We start from the raw sequence: 21,116 nt of genomic DNA, 5'->3' as shown, positions 1-21,116 counted from the left end.
TACTTGCATGGAAGACCACGTAGTGACCCCTGACATTGGTATGTAAAGGATATAGCCATCGGCATTGCAAGGAAATACCATGAGCTGGCCCATGGCATGGAGTGCCTGTAAGACTATAACTTGGCCCATAACATGCACTATCTTATGTATGGTACGTGGTATTTTGGAGAACTTACTAACCTTTGTGTTTACAATTTGTGGTCTAAGTATTTTTAAGTACCTTCAGTTCCAAAGGGAATGACTCGACTTGATTGCACAATTTCCCCTGATGGCTTTTCCACAAAGATTATTATTGTTTTACTCTTATGTTTGAGAGATGCATTTTACTATGATTGGTTTTGGAACAAATATTATGAATTTGATGTTTGAAAATGAAATTTTTTATTGGTGTTTTTGGACATTACATTGGTTACATTTTAATTTTTTATTGTTTAAATAAATAATAAAATTAATAAATAAATGACAATTTAATTAAAAAAAAGTAAGTAAAGGCAAAGTAGTCTTTTTATGTATGGTAGGGACCAACGATGCAACAAAAACAAACCAAAAAGACTGTTCGAGTTAAAAAAAAAATATAGATCAAACGCGTAAGTTACCTCAAACCATAAGGAACTTTCATGTAATTTACTCTATACATAATAACAACATCATTTTTATTTTTATGTATTAAAATAAATAATTATTTAATAAATACAATTTTTAAAAAAAAATAAGGTATACCCTATACGAGCCAATCTCGAGCTCCATACGATAAGGCCAAAATGAACTAAGTTCAAGCCTTAAAATTTTTAACGAGTCGAGTCAAACTTGTATTCGAGCATAGTCAAACTTGTATTCAGCTATGTTTGTTTGCACTCATTCAGACTAGTGGGCGTGGTGTCACACTTGTCACCGTGCACGAAGACGCCACATCATTGTTACCACGTTTTAGCTAAAACTTGTCATTTGCATGATGTGGGTTACCACACTTGTTATGCTAAATATTTTTTTTAAATTAATTTAGAAAATAAATATTTCAAACATACTATTTTTTTTAGAAACTTAAATTCCATTAAAAAAAACATAGAAATTAAAAAATATCATAAGACCACTAAAAATTCATAAACATCACACTAGATTTTCAAACACACAACCCACTAGAAATTAGAAGACAAAGACTTCAAAATTGACGTCATTTGGGGTACTGTCTCATAATTTGTCAAAACTCAATAAACCTGAAATATTTGTCAGTTTCAATACGGTAAGCCTCAACAATATTCTCTAACAAAGTATTTTCGTTGTCACCATTTACGGCTTCATGCATCACCCTACGAAACAAAATGGTAAACTGAGTTGCGAGTGCGTTTGTGTTTCTCCATTTAGCGTAGAGTTAATATTTTCTTTGTGATTGAAGGATTTGACGGTTGTATATGTTAGTGACTCTCCTCCAAAAAATAGTCGGAAGGATGTCATTATAGGTAGGATTTTCTGCTACATCAATCCATAAACGAACGAGTAAGATCAGGAAACCAAACACAAACCATTTTTAGTGATGAGATGTAGAAAAATATGGAAAAATAAGAAAGTTAAGATAATAGAATTAAGAAGATTTGAATGGAGTGAAGAGTGAATAATGATAAGGAAATTTATAGTTGAAGATTGAGGGTTTAAAATTTGAAATTAAAAAAAAAAAAAAAAAAAAAAAAAACAGTTATATTTACGGAATTAGGTATTCTCTCTAATCGGTAAATCTCTACATTTTGAAATTGGGTATCCTCTCTCGTCGGTAAATCTCTACCAAATTGCCGAGCTGAGCCCGACATGCTTAGGCCTTGGCCCGGTGTTCACGGGAACGGTTAATCCGTTCCCGAAGCAACTCGGAGAAGCCTCATCATCAATGAGTTTAAACTTTATTAAGACAAATTAAACGAGTTAGTTGGACGAGCCAACTCGACTCGGTCTGTTTGTAGAGAACAAAAGCTGCTTTCGGAATTTTCAATAATCTAAACTCCGAGTCTCTGATCCTGTCGTTCACAGGACCTGTAGATTTCTAGAAACTAAAACCCTAATTCGGAAAACCATAATTATTGATTTTGAACCCCAAATGTACGGAGATCAGCAGGCAACTATGCGCAGTTTCACTTCATACCCGACTAATAACCCTAACCCTGATCCTAACCCCCCTAACGCTGATGCCTCGCTGTACCAGTATTCTCATGGATTCGATGGGTCGGAAACGCAATCCGCATTTGAGCTTGAAGAAGCTGCAGCATCACAGAATGAGGTGATTTTTCAGATAACCGATTCAACTACATTTGAACATGTAAAGTTATATCTAGTTATGTAATTCTTTTTATTTGGTTTATCACCGATATATGGTTTTCGTGCAACCTGGGTGTATAAGATTGCATATAGAAATTCATAATTCCTCTTCCATTCACCAGATGAAATGTGTACGCTTTTCAATTTTGTTTTAATGTGTAAATACAATCACATAAGAACGTAATGCATGGACTTTCATTTCCAAGATAAAAGGAATTGTATCATGAAATGATCGTTTCTTCTAAATTCTTAGGAAATAATGTTACAAATTTGTGTGATTGTTCTTTACTCTTGAACTTTAGTAATGTCCCACATTGATCCTCGTCTGTTCTGAGAAGTGAAAGTTCAAAACTACCCTTCTAATCGCAAACTTTGATTCAAAACTACCCTTCTAATCGCAAACTTTGATTCAAGTAATCCATCAACAATCTCCCGTTTAGAGTCTTTGCCTTTTGGTTTTCAGTATTCATTTGATTTTGGTGAAATGTGAATGTGAATGTAATACCTGGACATGTTTTCAGGCAGCTGGCAACATCGGTGATGAAACACAGCATGTAGTGAACACAACAAGTCAGCCTGAAAGCATAGAACCCATTCAATGTGAGGTATGCAATATTACTTGTACAAATAGGGACATATTCAAGAAACATACACAAGGAAAAAAGCACATGAAGAATATGCAAAAGATTGCCATTTCATCTGTCATTGGACCAAAAGTGACACCACCCACTGCTACTGCAACTTCAGTAGGAGAGTTGGAGAATAAAAAACACTTGCTATTGCAAAATGGAGCATCAGTTGCTAAATTGCTCTACTGTCAAACTTGCAATGTGGTATGCAATAATCAAGATGCCTTTCAGGCTCATCTTGCTGGTAGAAAGCATTCTTCAAAGGTAAACTTAAAGAAAGTTACACTCATATATGATTGTTAGGATTAAATGCAAGAAATAGCAAAATGTAGATTTTTCAAAGTACAATGGTATGCAGGCAATCATGCAGGGTGCGAGTACAAATGACGTTTTTATCCCCACATCAAACAAGGGTCATGAGGCTCGGATGAATCCTGACCCCTTGAGGTGTGAACTTTGCAAAATCAGCTGCACAAGCTTTGAACTACTCAACACACACCTGTCAGGGAAGAAACACCTCAAGAAACTTAGAGAATCAGAGCAAATATCAGATCTGCCCTTGACCTTTGTCACTTCACTGGACACCCAACGTATGCAGAATCCGGAGTCTACCGAGGGCAAATCCGTCATTTCACATGAAGGTAACCCGCTGTTGTGTGAACTTTGTGGGATCAGTTGCAACACTTATGAGATGCTCAGAGTTCACCTCTCAGGAAAGAAACACCAGAAGAATTTGGAGAAATCAGAAAAAGGAATTGGACCTGACACTGAGCAAGGGATGCTGCAAGATGAAGGGAAGGAAGAGGGTAAAGTTGTAAATTTGGTGGATGGGAGTAACAGGAAGACAAAGAGAGTGGCAAGTGATGAGGAATTGGAGGCAAAGAGGCAGAAGATTCTTCAAGGAGGAGCTGCATCCAATGGCTTAAGAACTTGTACTGTGTGCAATGTTGTTTGTAGCAGTCCGACTGTGTATAACTCTCATCTTGCTGGTAAGAAGCATGCTGCAATGGCTGTGAAACAGGCAGAAACTGGATTGACTGGTCAAGAAACATGAACCCTTTTGTTATTTAGTAATCTGGATGGATGTGTTATTGTAGAAATTTGATGAAAATTGTGGCTTTGAGAAGAATCTCGTCACAAAATTGGAAGGTTTTAGAATGGATAACTAAGGTTGTTATGATGATTATATAATAATGGGTGTGGTGTGTTTTGGAAATGGGAAGGTGGTTTTACAAAATTAATATGTTAGAATCGAAATTGACACATGTAACCATAATTCAAGAGAAATATATGTTTATTTCATCATGTTTATCCCACTTATTTTGTATCTATGGAAGTGGATCATGTTTATTGACTTACTTTTGTTGTTATTGCTCGGGAAATTCTACAAAAGTCTTTTAAGTTTGTACAAAAATTTGATTTTTGACAATTGCGTTATTTTTTTTTCTTGATTCGGACGATTCGTTTTCCAATTTGTTTCAATGTTAGACCATTTATTCGGTTGCAAGCTGACGTAACAATTTTTTATGACGTGATAACTGATATGGCATGTTGACGTGATATTTTTTGGTGTAATTATATTATGAGTGTCAAAATTGAAAATAATAATAATAATAATAATAATAATAATAATAATAATGACTTTTATAGTTATCCAAAATGTAGTAAAAAAATAGTTAGGCTTTTATATTCACGTGTGATCAGATCTTTGGCATTGATATTCATGCATATCTATCATAATATTAACAATATAAGTTTTGATATTCATGCATCTCATCGTGATATTAACAATATAAAATGGCCTAAGGTCTTTTATATATTTTGCCTTAACAATATATTCTGGACTTGTACCACAATTCTCTGCGGAAAACATTTCCAAAGAGAACATTAACCTACTCCCCCAACTCCATCTCATTTAAACACATTCGATCTTTCTTCCTTAAATCAACACGTCATCATTCCCTATGTTCCAATCATCTTGTACTACACCAATACCAATTGAGATAACACACCCGAGTCGTAGACATGTTATTGGTTCTCAGAAAAATCTATATCTCAAACCTCGACTTAGTTTTATCCTTTTGCACGACCAATTAAGAATGATATTTCTATCGATTGTAATGATGTTGATGCTAAATATGTCAGAGCGTTGATTCATTATCGTATTGACGAGTTCCCAAAGCATCTTGATCATCGATTTGATCAACATGTTTTGCCATTTGAACCTAGCTTTAATAAGTTTAGTACATGTAATCATATAACGTGTTCAAGTGAACAATTTCAAATGTGGTGGGGTTACCATTGGCTTGGCATTTCACACAAGATCCTTGGGGTGCATTGTGCATATTTCTGAAAGGGTGGAGTAACATGGCTTGTGGAGCTAAAGAAGTCGTGTATCGAAACTTAAATGTACCATATCTCTTCCTACGACAAGCTCGTAGCTTGGAGACACATTATCGGGTCTAACTCTATCATTGTTAAGTAAGGGCAAGGCTTGTACAAAAAGGTTTGTATTTAGGCTTGAATGTTATCGCTAGATTGAGATATGGTATCATTAACTTTGGATACATGACTTCTTCTAACTCCACTCTTTCAAAAATATACACAATACAATCCCATCAAGGATCTTGTGTGAAATGCACAAGCCAATTGCATTCCCATAACATGCATACATAGAAATATTGCATTCCCATAACATGCATACATAGAAATATGATTGTATAAGTTTAATTTTGAAATTGATAATACGAAATTGCACAAAAATAATTATATTTTAGATAATTATCTTAAAGTCACTACAATTTACATTTTTTTTCTTAAATCTGACGCCAAGAATGTGATGTTACCAAAAAAATATCACATCATCATGTTATGTCAGTTATCACATTATCAAAGATTGACACGTCAGCTAACACATTATCAAAGATTAAGCGACAACGGTTAAATGATCATCAATGAAACAAATTAGAAACAGAGTGTAAAAAAATAACCCAATATTAAAATCAACAGTTCATGTTAGTTATGGAATTTGCTATTATTATTTTGCATAATCAAAATCTCCGATAAAACAAAAACTATATAATTCACTAACTTTATATTATTTTTCTCAATTCAAGCTCTTATGCATATTTGACTTGTATAGTGTCATTTAATTTTGACAAAACTGTAAATTTGGTCCCTATGGTATTCAAAAAACTTTGGATAGTATCCAAAAAGTTTGCGACTTGCATGCAAGGTCCAAAATCAAGAATTTTCTGAGATTTTGGTCCAAAAAAACTTAAAAAGACGGTTATGCCCTTTAATTTTCTTTTTTTATTATAATTATTTTAATACTATTTTGAGTTTTAAAAAATGAAAACAAAAAGAATTTGCTAAAAAACCAAATTCTTTAATTTTTTTTTTGCCCAACTTCAAAAGTCAATCGTATTCCTCTCAACAGGTTTAATAAGGCTAATATTCTTCTGATCTATTTTTGATGACTGGCTGACTGCAATATCCATTGAAATTCTTTTTTGTGGGTGGCTCTCACTCCAGATTTCTTCTTGGCTGAACAATAAACTCATTCCCGATTCCCTTCACTTTTCTTTTGTGATATGTGTTTGTATTTTAGGAGTATTTTATTTCCAGAACCTCAGTGAAGGTATTTTTCTTTCATATATTGAAATATCTAAAGGTACTTTTCTTTCAGGTGTTTCACCGAGCACCTGGAGTGCATTTGCATTGTTTTCCTTCTTCCTTTTCTGATTTATTTATTCAGAATTATCAATATTGAAAGCATACTCTCTTTCAAAAAAAAAAAACATTGAAAGCATACGATTCCAATTTTCTTTCCTGAGACATCCAATTCAGCAAATAGACACAATTAAGGAGTTGGAACTAAAATAATGGAAAATTGTAAGAGATTTGGATGCATCAATTGTGATCCTAGAGATTGGATTAAGCAGCTCCTTGAGCTCTTGCAGATCTTTAGGCTTGGCTGAATGCTCTTAGAGAGAGGCATGGAAATATGTTTTTTGGCAACCCTGAATCTTGGATTGAATATGTTTTGTGATATCTGGCTGGGGGACAGTAGCTTTAGGCTTAGGAGGTAGCTCAGTGATGTCGCTGACAACATGAACATGGTTCATCGGATATGTAGCCACCGCCTCTATCTTGGCTGATGTGGGATTTGGATCTACGCTTCCAAGAAGGTAGTCGATTGAAAAATACTAGAGAATTCTTCAAAACCAATAACACTTCTTGGAGTTTTATTAGCGATAATTTTTTGTTTCCGATTCTTCTTGAGATGGGTTATTTTTTGGTGAGGATGTAACGAGACACACACACACAGAGGTTGGTAGCAAATTCTTTTTGTTTTTTTTTAAATCAAAATGGTATTAAAATAATTATAAAAAAGGAAAAAAAAGAAAATCAAAGGGCATAACCGTCTTTTCAAGTTTTTTGGACCAAAATCATATAAATTTTTTGATTTTGAACCTTGCATGCAAGTCGGAAACTTTTTGGATTCTATCCAAAGTTTTTTGAATACCACATGGATCTTATCCAAAGTTTTTTGAATACCGCAGGACCAAATTTTTAGTTTTGTCTTTAATTTTCCATATCTAAAATCAAGCTTTACAAGTTACAATTTCAATGTTTTTCTCTTTATTCAGATCGAGTTAACAAACTAAAGAGTTAAACGAGCCAGATTGGAACCGGTTCGTTTATTTGAGTTTAGAAGGTGTTTGGAAAAACTTTTTAAATAACTTTTGTCTTTTAACTTTTCTAAAATGATATAAAAATGTTTGGATGATGCAAAAGTTTTTTTCAAAATAATTTTTTGTAAAGAAGAAAATGGTGAGTTTTCAAAAGTTAAGAAAGTGTGATTTTTTGTAATTTTTGAACTTTTAAAGCTAAATCACACTCAAAAATCAAAAAATACTACCCAAACACTTTTTAAAACTCATTTTAGCTTTTGTGTACTAAAAAAGAACTTACAACCAATCTTTTAGGTTTAAAAAATTTTCTCAAACACCCCCTAAAACAAGAACTGCTTTCGGATTCTGTCGTTCGCAGACTCTGCAGATTCCACAATCTAAAGCCCTAATTTCGTAAAACCAAAAGTATTGACTTTGAACCCCAAATGTCCGGAGCACAGTAACAATTAGATATCACCAGCTCATTTTCTAACCCTAACCCTAACTCTCCTCACGCTGATGCCTCAATCTCAATGTACGAGGGTTCGCATGGATTCGATGGGTTGGGAGCCCGACCCGCATGTGAGCTTGACAGAGCTGCAGGGCCACAGAGTGCGATGATTCCACAGACTACTGATTCAACTACATACGAACATGTAAAGTTTTATCTATCCATCTATGTAATTTTTTTGTCTGGTTTATCATCTACAATCTTGATGTTAAAGATTGCATATAGAAATTCATGATTCCTCTGATGGAATGTGTACGCATTTCATTTTGATTTCAAATGTGTAAATACAATCAAATGAGATTCAGATGTATGCACTTTAATTTTCAATTAAAATGGTGTATTCTGCCACTTATCAATATAGATTATAATCTTATGTTGTTATGTGAGGAGTTTTCTAGGTTAAAATAATATCAACAAAATATTGTCTTGAATAGTGTTTAGAGCAATAAAGAATTACAATGATCAATCACAGCTCACTTTTAGCATCATAACTGAATCAATCAGTTACGTTAGCTATAAAACTTATTTAACTTTGTTGATGTGACTCAGCATGTTGCGAATGATGCCATAGTAACAACAAGAATTCAGCCCAAAAGCATCCAGTCTATGCAATGCGAGGTATGCAATGTTACTTGTGACACTAAAGATGTACTTGAGAAACACAAACAAGGTAAAAAACACTTGAAGAATATGCAAAAACTTGCCATTTCATCTGTCATTTCACCAAAAATGCCACCACCAACACTAACACCCACACCCACTGCAAGTGAAACTTCAGTAGAAGAATTGGAGAATAAGAAGCACAAGTTATTGCAAAATGGAGCATCAGTTGATAAATTTCTCTACTGTGAAACTTGCAATGCGGTATGCAATAATCAAAATGCCTTCCAGGCTCATCTCGCTGGTAAAAAGCATTCTGCAAAGGTAAGTGCAAGAAGTAGCTACCTACTTTCATTCCTCTCTATAATACTAATAGAATTGTACTTTGAAATTTTACCCAATTATAGAAATGTGATTGCAAATTTTACTGCTACAAGTAGGTAGATTTTTCAAAGTACAATGTGGCCTTAATAAGAAACAGAAAATTTTGAAATAGGCAATGATGCAGCTTGTGGGTAAGAATGGGGTTGTTAACACCACATCAGAATCAGACCCTAAGGGTCCTACTCCTGAGCCTGAGGCTCAATCGAATAATAATCCCAACCCCATACAGTGTCAACTCTGCAAAATAAACTGCTCCAGCATTGAAGTCCTCAGCACACACATGTCAGGGAAGAAACACCTCAAGAAACTAAAAGAATCAGACCAAATACCGGATCCTTCCTTGACCCTTATCAATTCACAACAAGGTAAACCCGTGTGGTGTCAACTTTGTGGGATCAGTTGTGACACATACGATGTCTTCAAAACCCACCTATCAGGAAAGAAACACAAAAAGAATTTGGAAAAACCAGTGGAAGGAGGAGGGATGTTGCAAAATGAAGAGGGTAAAGTTGTAAATGTGGATGGAAATGGAAGTGACAGGAAGACAAAGAGAGTGGGAGGTGATGAGGATATGGAGGCAAAGAGGCAGAAGATTTTGCAAGGAGGAGGAGCATTGGATGCTTTAAGGATTTGTACGGTGTGCAATGTTGTTTGTAGCAGCCCTACTGTGTATGATTCTCATGTTGCTGGTAGGAAGCATGCTGCAAATGCAATGCTTGTCAAACAGGCAGAAACCCATGAAATCTGAATGTGTAGTTATTTTTGTAGATATAAATTGTGAATTTGAGATGAATGAATCTTGGATAGTTTTTGGTGTTTTCTCATTATTGATGCAAGTCCTGGAAACATCTATCAAATTCTCTCTTATTGTTTATGTCATGGTATTATAATGAAACGACACAAAATTTCACAACAATCAAACAAATTCTCTCAAAAAATATGGGAAAAGTCAAAATTGTTGGAGTGTCAAGTCAAACCATAGTATAGTAGTACAAGTTCCTATCATTAACTTATTACATTTAAATTGTACAATGAAGTACAAAACCATGGGAAAAAAATGCCAATTATCAGTGTCGATGAGAGTGCTTTCTATTACTATAATAAGGCTCTCCACCTCTTCGGTTTCTTTTCTCTATAATTCTGAAAACAAATGAGATGACTCCAATAACAGCCATCCCATAAAAAGCTTTGTAAGGAGCCAAATCCAAACCTGAAAGATAGCAACCGAATCCTGCAACAAGGTATACAAATCCTTGTCTGATTTCATACCCTCTCATTCCCGGAATCTGAAAGAACACATTGAACTCCGGTTTGGAATCACAGATTCCGTGGAGGACTACACCCATACACAGGATGGAATCCAACAGCCATGGAAAGTTGTGCCCCATACTTAACCTCTGCAAAACAAAAAGGGAGACACCAACAGTTTACCTATTTGCCCCTTTTTCTTATTCTTTTTTCTCATTGTCAAATTTGCTTTTTTAATGTAAGAGTAAAATTGTCATTTAAACTTAATGGGAATCGGAGAAGGAATGGAATGAATATATATAGTCCCTATGTTTTACTCAACATTGCAGGTTTAGTCCAAATACTGCAACAAAATGCAAACCTAAGGACAACATTGGGACTCGATATAAAAATTTGGACTGAAGATGTAATTTTTGGGGCCAAATTTGTAATTTAGTTGATACTGAATTATACCTCAAACCAAGCGACAAGTGAAGGAAGAAACATGAGGAGTGAAAGAAGATGCAAGATTAACAATCCATGTCTATGGTGAAATATCTCAAGTTGTGTATCACCATAGCTTCGTGTAGAGTCCGGGGTACTGGAGCTGTTCTCATCCACAGGCAATCCCTCCTCCGATTCTTCATTCTTGAATTTAAATGACTTTTTGTTATTTCCAAATCCAAATAAGTCCTCACTACGAGCCTTGCTGGAAGCGGTAAAAAAACTGTGACATACAGAAAAACAAACGATTAAGCGAGATGTTATTATGGAAACTGCATATGTTAGGTAGGGGTAGAATTGGAATTTTACCTGCATAAGGCGTGGTGGCAGCACAGCGCATGGGAGAAGAGTAAGATAAGGAGACCTAAAGCTGGATGGACAAAGCAAACTAAAGCAATGGCAACAAGTGATGTGGCTAATGATGAATTGACATTTATAACCCTTGCCACCTGTCGTACAAATAATACGAACATAAATGGTTTCAGAGATTTACACAGGTTAGAAGCTGTATTTGGATAACTAATTAAAAATTAAATAGTAATTACCTTAAATGGGAAAAAGTTAGTGGAATTTGAGTTATCACCTATCCACCATTTCCACCTGCAAAATTATCCATGAAAGATAGTTAAGGGCAAACAAGTCATTTAGGCTGATGCATTTGTTAGAAAGGATGGAATGGACAAGCTGTATAAGGCGATTTACAATTGACGATAAGAGGGCATATTCGTCTTTTGCACAGATGAAAGATCGAAAACCAGTTCATGTCCCATTGACATAAGTGCCCCTGTCCCACCTAGTACACCTCTTTCCAGGTGGGACAAAATATGTACTTTTTGTCCTATTGGCATCAGTGTGTGTCAGGTCTCGGTTCAATACATGTCAAACACAGTACAACCTATCCAGTCAGTCATACTAAGTTAAGAGATGAAAACACAAATGTTGAGAGAGATTAACGGACCTTGTTTTAAAGAAAACATGTACTCTAGCAACCACATGGGAGAGTATCTGGGTGGTTAATATCAAAAAGATTATGATCCCATTTGCTATTAAGTAGCAAATGATTGAAACAAAAAAGAAGCTAGAAACCGCAGGAAATGGGGATGTGCTTAGACATGAATAAAACAAAGCAATAAGAATGGGGGAAACAGCAAGGACAAGAAACGGAATCGGCATTCCAAGGTTCAATTCCACTGCAGATAGTAACGAAGGAACAGGCAGATCAAGCTCCCATGCATTCGCTTGCCTCATCAGACCAAAAAAAACTACAGCAAATGCAAATCCAATAATCTGCATCACAAAAATCAATTTTATTTTACTACATTGTTTTCATTTAGTTTTGAATGACTCATTCCATTCCTTCAAGCCAACCAAACATGATAGTGGAATGTAATGACTCATTCCATTCCTTTGTACCAAAATCAATATAAAATGCTCACCTGGGAGGCGTATAAAAGCATAAATCTACGAGCACCAGCAGTTAGAGAAACAGCAGCACTAGTTTTATAAGAACAATGTGGGTCCACCTGCATATCAATAACATTTGGGTTAAAAAAAATTTAAATAGTTTATAGAATTTACAAAATTGATAACATAACATATAAATGTAAATTTACCAGTAACAAAACATTGGTTTTTTCAGATCCATGAGCTGAGGTCCAAAGTGCAGGTGATGAATCCACTTCAATCATACGAGAATATAAATTCGGAAAAATGTGAATGCCAGCTGTCGGGTCCCATGCAAGGGCTACAGGTGGAAAGCATCGAAGCTTGCAAAGACCTTTCAGATCAAGAAATAACAACCATCAGGACATATATATATATATATATATATATATATATATATATATATATAAAGGGAAAAAAAAAAATGCTTACTTCCACTATCCATGTCTCCAGCCTCTTCAACAGGAAGTCCAGGGTTTTTTATCCCGCAGCCTGTTGTTTCCAGAGACACTCTAGCAGGAAAAAGCCCTAGACTGATACCGAATGTAATATTCATTGCAATAGGGTGATCCTCCTTAATGAAAATGTCCTGAAAATGTTTTAATCCAAGTGGGTCACTTGAACTTAAATGGATCATCAAGAAGTGAAGTGAGTATTTCATGAAAGTAGTAAACTAACCTTCCGAGAATACATAGAGAGAAGCAATGAGTGAGGAGAAAACTGTTTACGCCCTTCTTGTGGGTTGAAAAACTGCCCAACTGCCATTGAAGCTGCAGGTGGAGGTCTCCCTGAAACAGTCTGGATATTTAAAAAAATCACTGTAAGTTATACGATCACTTTTAATCTTTGTTATGGATAATAAGGGTATGTTTGGTTGGATGGAATGGAATAAGCCAGGTAATGGAATGAATCATTACATTCCATTCCTTTCTTGATCTCAACAAAATTCATATGTCATAGTGTAAGGAGACATTACAGGGCTTGGTGCAACTGAGATAGTGAGGAATCTGAAGCCATGCATATCCTTTGATTCCAACCAAAAAACACCTGATGGTGGTGGTTGTTCAGTCTGACTTCCTGGTTCAATCTATATATAGACATGACATGACAGTCATACCCTTCATATTATTATAAGAATTAAAGCACAAAAAGGGCAAAAGTGGAAATATTAATAACATACCTGCCTTGGTGCTGGTCCTGAAGGAATCTGCACAATCTTTGATGTCACTTCAACAACCCTTTTGCTGAGAGGCAAATCTGATGCAGAAGTTCCTTTCTCAGGCCAAAGATGAAGTCTAACCCCATAACAAGGAAGAAGGTTTGTTACAAGAACAAACTTGTTTCTTCCATTTGACCCCTGACAATAGGAGATTATAACTTATAGTCTTATATTATATGTATGTTCTTGCCTTAGCATCAAATATAGTATATTTTCTTTCTTGTCATTAAAGCATATATATAATAATATTTAACTAACCAGTTCTTTTATGTCCAGCCAACGCCTTCTGCCATCCATTGCTAAAATAGTTACTGTTGGTGTCTTGATGTAAAGATCCCTTTCAAGTCCCTCATCACTCCATTGTAGTTTACTAGGACACCCTGGAAGCCAAACAAGTGAGATCTTTATTCTTATTCCAGTTATTTTTACTAAAATAGAAATGGTATAATATAAAACGCACCAGCATATTTTCTCTCTTTGTGTAAAGGAAGATGTGATGAATGCTGCTGAAGTAAACCTGATTTTTGCTTTGGAAAACTTCCACTATGAAGCATTTTTGTAAGAATTGATAGTCTTTTCCTTGACCCAGAAATGGGATGACCAGTTTCAGGGTCAACCAAACTAAGAAGAGTATGTGAAACCTGAAACCCAGTTAACAAATTAGACAATAGACATAGACCCTCTTTTTATAAAATATAAAAAAGTTGGGAAGTAAGGCTCACTTGCACAACAAGTTGATTACACCATAAGATAACCTGGTGCTCCATTGATAGCCATACATTCTTCATGCCCATGCTACTGATCATAAAACCATGAGTAGATGGGACAATACCATCAACTGATTCTAGCTTTGACCTTACCTACTTACAATCAGAAAGAACACATCTTTTAGTTAGGGTTCTTTTAGGGTTTGTACAAGTGACTGATGTCAAATAATCACACCTGATAATCATTAGCACCACCAGAAATGGAGACAACAATCACTCGAGATAATGTTTGAGCCTCATAACCCTTTTTCCATTCCTGATTTATGTACTCATAATAGTGGCCCAATGATGGCTGCAATGCAATGGGGGGTGACCTGAACCAAGAGTAAAGAAAATTACATAACGATTATGGACACAATGATAATCAGAAAGTCCAAGAAAAACTCACTGATGTGGAGTTGATAAGGTGACAACAGTTTCAACTGATGACTTTCTCAAATTAGGGTGCACAACTGCAGCTCTAGCAACAAAACCACCCATAGAGTGGCCAACTAATATGACATTGTTAGGCAAACTACCAGATTCAGAAGCACCTTCTTTTTCTCTAGCATCTCGAGATTCTTTATATTGATCCAGAATCTACAATCAATATGACATTATTACTTATAGGCGATTTATATAAAGATATATAATAAAGATAATATACCCTGTGAATGGCATATACAACATATTCTGTATGTTCCTCAAGTATCTGGCCATCCATTGCAGAATGTTCACCTTCAAGGTCAACTGCAAACCAGTCAAGCCTGCGAGTATACTGGGTGACTTTTGGAATATCTTTTTCATCCATATCTACTCCCTCCTCAAGCATTAAGGAAGCTTCTTGGTACAACATAGAATCAGGTGGGCCACCTTGATAAGCCCTATCAGATTCTGCTGCTATGGACCTGACCTGTGAGAATCAGTTTAAAATAAAAAGACGTATTAGTAACATAGGGGGAGAAAAGGAAAAAGAAAACAAGCTAAAGTTACATAACTCACCTGCTTGTAGCTACCTCCATTTCCAGGGATGAAAAGAACAGGAACCCCATTAAGTTGTTTAAGATGCTCTTTAAAATCGATTTTTTTCCAGCCTTCATGATACAAATACAGTCCATACTTTGAAGAAGATGAACTTTCTGTAGCTGATATTGGAATGTAAGTTGGGTACATGTATGTCATGTTACAACCATTTGTAATCGGCTTCAATAAATCATATACGGCAAGTAGACCAATTCCAATGGAAAGAATGACAATTGTTGCTAATCTAAATTTAGACTTGAAACCTTCCATTTTCCAATCTACAGCAAGAAAACCCTCCCTCAACCTTGCATCCTTCACGAACAACCAAACAAAATGAAGAGAAGATTAAGGACCGGTCCAAAGGTATTTGATGTCCATTTGTGATCGGCTTCAATGGCGGGATAGGGTTTTGTGCTTTCGTACCCGAAGTTTGGATGCTGGAACTCGGAGCCGGAGGCCGGCGGTGGCGAAGGTTGAGAGGTATGAACGGAGTGACAGGGCTTTTGGGGGAACTGCGAAATACGAATCTGAGTCCAGAGATGGGATCGCCAATCTCAGATGAACGAAAGAGGTGATCAGTACACAGTAATCGCCGATCTGAACAAAAGAGGAGATTAGAGAGTTGCAAGTCTTGAACTCGAGTAATCGTTTACTGTGTGCTACTACTGTCGTCTGTATATCTAATTTTGAAAAATGAAAACATCATCCTAATATTTTCGAGTATATAACGTTTAATTGTCAATTTTTTAGATCATGCATTATTACAGTTGGGTATTTATATATTTTAATAATTTTTTATCTATTAATGTATTTTAGACAATAATTTAATTTTCTATCAAATCAATACAATTTCTTTTTAATATTTGCAGTAAATAATTGGACATTTATATATTTTAATAATTTTATTTTAGTAATTCAACTCTATTCATTTTTTATTAAAATCAAAACAATTTCTTTTTAATATTTTAGTAAAATACTATAACTTAAAATCCATTACGTGTAATCATGCTAAAAAGTTCACGATGAACTAAACCATGGCGTATAGATTATATCCATGTTAAAAAATAATAAAAATAACATATTAAATCACAAAACACAAACCATAGTTTGTTTCACTCTTTCACTTAAAATAAAATGCAAAACATCAAAATATATCAACAAAAACCATCATAACTCTTTCTTTCATTTGAAACAAAATATAAAGCATCCACTTGCTCACTCTTTTGCCCAACACACAACTAAGGATGTCAACAATTAATTTGTATACACTATAGAGGTAGATGTAAAATAAAATAAAAATTAAAAGAAAAATGGGTTTATATGTGACTGCATATGGAAGATGTAAAATAAATACATACCAAAATGGAAATCGGTTGGATCGGATGGAATGGAACGACGAATGAATAAGTCATGATATTCCACAATCAAATAATGAAATGAAGTTTTTATGCTATATGTAAATTCAATGTTATAACTCTACTGGATCATAAAGAATAAGTAATGTACATACTAAAAAGATCTTTAAAACCCAAATATCATCATATTCTTAGAAATTAAAGTGGAAACTCGAAAAATAAAAGCTAAAAATAAAGAGAAAATAGATCATAAAATTAGGTTTTTTTAACCGAAAAAGCATACATCAAATGAACATTAACGTATACACAACATATTTAACATCCTATTAATTTAACAGCCAAAACCAAAGTAAAATTGTTTAGACTTTAAAAATAGGGAAATTGGGTTACTGAAACTATGAAAAAAGTTAAAGAAGTTGAGAAGTGGATTCAAGATGCAAATGCAGAGATTGATGAGCTTCAAGCATAATGGGATAGTCTAAAAGATGTTAGAATTAGAAAAGATTTTATCGGCCACAAACAAAATATGTATCTCATACAATTTCATAATTCGTGGAAACCAATATAAGTATGTAAAAGTTTTGTAACCGACGTTTAACTAATGTTAATGAAAAACATTGCCATTTTAGAAAACCCTACCATTTCTTTTATATAATTAAGTTTGAAATGACATTAAAATATTTAAAATTAGAGTATATTTACATGATTACAGAGATTTTGCATCTAGTACAAACTAACAGTGTCAAAATGATTTTCAAATAATTTCATACAGGTCTCAATTAGGCTAAACTCATTATCAGTCATTTGCACTCGTCCTTCTATTGTTGCATTTGACATACATGTTTCTTCGATGATGTTCATTGTGTTCACAAACTGTCGTATATCTTCAGACATCGTAGTGAGGAGCATTTGCTGTAACATCCATAAAAATCATTGGTGTCGGGTTTTGGTGTAAAAAATCATGTGAACATGGCCCTTGTATTCGATGATGTTCATTGTGTTTCTTTGATGATTGCTCCTCTATAGAAATGATGAATCGATCCAGGATCTTACATAATTCTTATAGCAGGTTTTTAGCTTAATTGAATGGCATAATGTTGCATAACCAATGAGTAATTTAGGACTTGTTACTCTAGTGGGAAAACTCTCTTGAGAACTAGGGACTAAGAAAGTTGTGATCTTTTCCTTTGGCCAACAAGAATCTATTTTACACTTAACAAATAATACCCCATCCTATCTATCCTGGTTGACTTTAGTTGTCATCAGGAGGCAACTTTTTTTAAGTTGGATGATAATATTGGTTTGTTAAAAACTTGCAAGGGGGTATGGTAGTTGGAATGCCAATATTGTAAATTAGGAAAGATCTACTTCTTACAATCAAAAGAATTCTAACTTGAAGTTTTATAGGTCAACGAATTTAGATTCATGGACACCAGATCAATTAAAGATGATGAGTTTTGGGGGTAACAATCGAGCTCATGTGTTCTTCAAGCAACATGGTTAGACAGATGGAGGGGAAATTGAAGCCAAATACACCTCAAGAGTTGCTGCGTTATATAAACAATTACTTTTGAAAGAAGTTGCCAAAAGTCATGCAGAAGTTGCTGCCAACAGCTTCCCGTCATCACTTGTTGAAACTCTTGATAAACCTTATACTGATTTCAAGCCCTTTGAAACCCTAAAAGAGAACCCTACACCTACACCTGCACCTGCAACTGCACCAAAACCTGACACCAATGGCTTTGCTCTTGATAAACCAAGGATCTGATACCAACTTGTAACAACCATAAAAATCATGCCAAATTTAATTTTTTCAAAACCATTAATTATTACAAAACTTGTTTTCAAAATAGTATAATATCAGAGTATCCTAGAAACAAGTCATAAACATGAGGAGTTATATGATCACGCCTTTGCCTTACCGCGATCATATGATGTACCTGAAACAAAAATTGAATATGTAAGCCTAAAGTTTAGTGAGTTCCCCCAAAATACTGATACAATGCACATAACACATATACAAATAACAACATGTACTGGTTCCACAACTATACATATTGTATTACCCATAGGCCCACAGTATGAGTCTAGATTGCCTTCCGAGCCCACAGCTCACATATGGATTGCCACCGATCCCACAATACAAGTCCGGTATGCCCTACCCAACCCTCAGCTCGTATCTGGAATGCTCCTGAGCCTACAGTACGAGTCCGGCATACCGTGCCCGACCCTCAACTCGTATCTGGAATGTTCCCGGGTCCTCAATATGATTCTGGCATGCCCTGCCATACCCTCAAGTCATATATGGAATACTCTAGGGTTTGTTGGCTACCGCACGGAGCAGTATAACCTAGTGTTGCAGAAATCGGCCTTGGCGGCTAATTAATCGTTTGGCGGCCTCAAACCGATTACAATTAGGTTGTTTAGCGGAAATTGGTCAAAATCTGTAGCACCTGGTTCTTGGTACATATTTTGTTATTAAATTGTAACGACCCAATTTTCACATCCCAAAAATTTTGTTTTTAAAACATTACTTTAGAAAATATTAATAGATAAAAACATTGTTTGACCAAACTACATCACAACATAAACCATGTTCAAAAATCAAGTCATACAACCAATCGAAACATCATAGTATAAATCCCAAGGAAATCTAGTAAATGCGGAAACCAATGTGTGTGCATGATGTGCCGCTACCGAGCCAGCTCCTTCCCCTTCGATGAAGAGGTACCTGAAACCAAAACTGTAAACTGTAAGCACAAAGCTTAGTGAGTTCCCCCATCATACCACATACCATACAATACATAACATACATACTGACAGGCTATTCTGGGGTGCCTGACTACCCGGTACGGCCATTCTGGGGTACCGACTACCCGTGCGACCATTCTGGGGTGCCGTCCTACCCGTGTTAAACCATTCTAGGGTGCTGACCTACCCGTGTCAAGCCATTCTGGGGTGCTGACTACCCTTCGGTCCTAACAACCGAACTCTACTACTATCACATACAACATATCATGCTAGCATATAACATATCAGGTAGTAGCATACCTAGATGATATCACAAAGACAATCATCTATCATACATCTCCTACTGGTGGGTCGGCATTGTGGCCTTAGACCCACCGCTACTGGAAGGTAACTCACCTCGGAGTAGCTGCTGATCTTCGTGGTAATAGTCTGACTGCTGCTGTTGCTGTTCCGGAAATCCTCCAGTTGTATTCCCACCAAACCCTTAGTCAAAAACTGCTAACTGACCTTTGGGTAAAATGACCATTTACCCCTGATCATGCCCTAAGTCAAAGTCAGATTCAACTTCCAGTTGACCCGACTCGCCGAGTCCATGTCCAAACGACTGTCCTGAATTCTGTTTCTACTCGTCGAGTTAGGCGTCGACTCGACGAGTTCTCCTTCCAAACTGATGTTCAAGTCCTTCATCCTACTCGCTGAGTTGTATGAACAACTCGTCGAGTTCATCTTCATCCTATGAACAAGTTATACTGTGACTCGCCGAGTTGTATGAACAACTCGCCAAGTCTGATCTTGATCTAAGGAGATTGCCTTGAATTCGCCGAGTCTGGGCATTGACTCGCCGAGTTCCACTATGGGTGAGTTTTGGCTTCCAACTCACCGAGTCCTTCCTGGACTCACCACACGACTCGACGTAACAAAAAGGGGACAAACCCGGAGACTTGCGACTGGACTCGCCGAGTCCGCTCCATGCAAGAGCTAAAAATGTGATTTTGCTCGAATCCAATCCATGTCATTCGTAGATCTGGGCTCCTAGAGCATGAATAACACGTAAAGTTTCCAACTTTACGTGTAAATATCCATCTATGGTGTTTTTAGGGTTCAAAATGCACCAAAAGAGTAGATCTAAGGTTTATCTGCAATATAGGCTCATAAAGGTAGTGGATCTGAGCTCCTGGAGCTCAACTATGCTTGGATCTAGAGACTAATCAACTTATTTCGAAGTATTATGCACATACAAGCTTGGGGAATGACTCAAGAATGTCTTAAATGAAGCCTTAAGCATAGAAACAGGGGGAAAATGGGATATACCTCAATGGAACTGCTGAGAGAATACAATGTTGCTTGGATGGCTTCCCTTCTTCTGGATCTACTTCCCTTTTTCTTCAAAACCTTCAAGAGCACACAACAAATGCTTCAACTCTTCAAAGAACAAGCTTAAACGAGGGTTGGGAGCTCTGGGGGGTGAATGGGGGCTGGCCTGGGGCGGATGTGTTGTTTAAATAGGGTGCAAACCCCTGAAACTTAGGGTTTCATCAACAGCGGTGACTCGCCGAGTCCAGGATATGGACTCGCCGAGTCGCCAACTTAAACGTGTCCTGGGTCCCGCCCCTACTCGGCGAGTCGGACCTATGACTCGCCGAGTCCAAGGCTTAAAAAGGAAAAATACTCAATTAAGATTTACGTACCAGGAACCAGGTGCTACAAATCTCCCCCACTTATTATAGACTTCGTCCTCGAAGTCTGC

At 36.1% G+C, this 21,116-nt stretch overlaps 3 protein-coding genes across 6 annotated transcripts; 2 read left to right on the top strand and 1 right to left on the bottom strand.

Annotated features, from left to right (window-relative positions):
- Positions 1 to 1,937: 1,937 nt before the first annotated feature.
- Positions 1,938 to 4,235, top strand: LOC145048890 (uncharacterized). Of its 3 annotated transcripts, XM_078997523.1 has the most exons (4): positions 1,938 to 2,302; positions 2,823 to 3,194; positions 3,289 to 3,571; positions 3,644 to 4,235. In XM_078997523.1, exons 1-4 carry the CDS (start codon positions 2,084 to 2,086, stop codon positions 3,982 to 3,984), a joined length of 1,215 nt encoding a protein of 404 aa, XP_078853649.1. In that variant the 5' UTR covers positions 1,938 to 2,083; the 3' UTR covers positions 3,985 to 4,235. The 3 variants fall into 3 exon arrangements, with proteins under 3 accessions (XP_078853649.1, XP_078853647.1, XP_078853648.1); XM_078997521.1 differs by having other exon boundaries at positions 1,939 to 2,302; positions 3,289 to 4,235; XM_078997522.1 differs by having other exon boundaries at positions 1,943 to 2,263; positions 3,289 to 4,235.
- A 3,681-nt stretch (positions 4,236 to 7,916) lies between these two features.
- Positions 7,917 to 9,925, top strand: LOC145048892 (uncharacterized). Of its 2 annotated transcripts, XM_078997525.1 has the most exons (4): positions 7,917 to 8,262; positions 8,667 to 8,787; positions 8,896 to 9,041; positions 9,214 to 9,925. In XM_078997525.1, exons 1-4 carry the CDS (start codon positions 8,140 to 8,142, stop codon positions 9,847 to 9,849), a joined length of 1,026 nt encoding a protein of 341 aa, XP_078853651.1. In that variant the 5' UTR covers positions 7,917 to 8,139; the 3' UTR covers positions 9,850 to 9,925. The 2 variants fall into 2 exon arrangements, with proteins under 2 accessions (XP_078853651.1, XP_078853650.1); XM_078997524.1 differs by having other exon boundaries at positions 8,667 to 9,041.
- Positions 9,926 to 10,006: 81 nt separating this feature from the next.
- On the bottom strand, positions 10,007 to 15,957 carry LOC145048889 (phosphatidylinositol deacylase). The gene is made up of 18 exons (XM_078997520.1): positions 15,243 to 15,957; positions 14,908 to 15,153; positions 14,650 to 14,840; positions 14,437 to 14,575; positions 14,217 to 14,354; positions 13,955 to 14,135; positions 13,753 to 13,874; positions 13,456 to 13,632; positions 13,252 to 13,362; positions 12,954 to 13,073; positions 12,708 to 12,864; positions 12,446 to 12,609; positions 12,269 to 12,355; positions 11,791 to 12,119; positions 11,378 to 11,432; positions 11,142 to 11,281; positions 10,803 to 11,055; positions 10,007 to 10,498 (listed from the first exon to the last, which is right to left on the bottom strand). Exons 1-18 carry the CDS (start codon positions 15,531 to 15,533, stop codon positions 10,169 to 10,171), a joined length of 3,231 nt encoding a protein of 1,076 aa, XP_078853646.1. The 5' UTR covers positions 15,534 to 15,957; the 3' UTR covers positions 10,007 to 10,168.
- Positions 15,958 to 21,116: the final 5,159 nt, after the last annotated feature.

The sequence above is a fragment of the Lactuca saligna genome, chromosome 5, assembly GCF_052625555.1.
Source record: "Lactuca saligna cultivar CGN05327 chromosome 5, ASM5262555v1, whole genome shotgun sequence".
Taxonomy (NCBI): domain Eukaryota; kingdom Viridiplantae; phylum Streptophyta; class Magnoliopsida; order Asterales; family Asteraceae; genus Lactuca; species Lactuca saligna.
The sequence above is the reverse complement of the archived record's forward strand: the minus strand, read 5'-3'. Positions and strand labels throughout refer to the sequence as shown.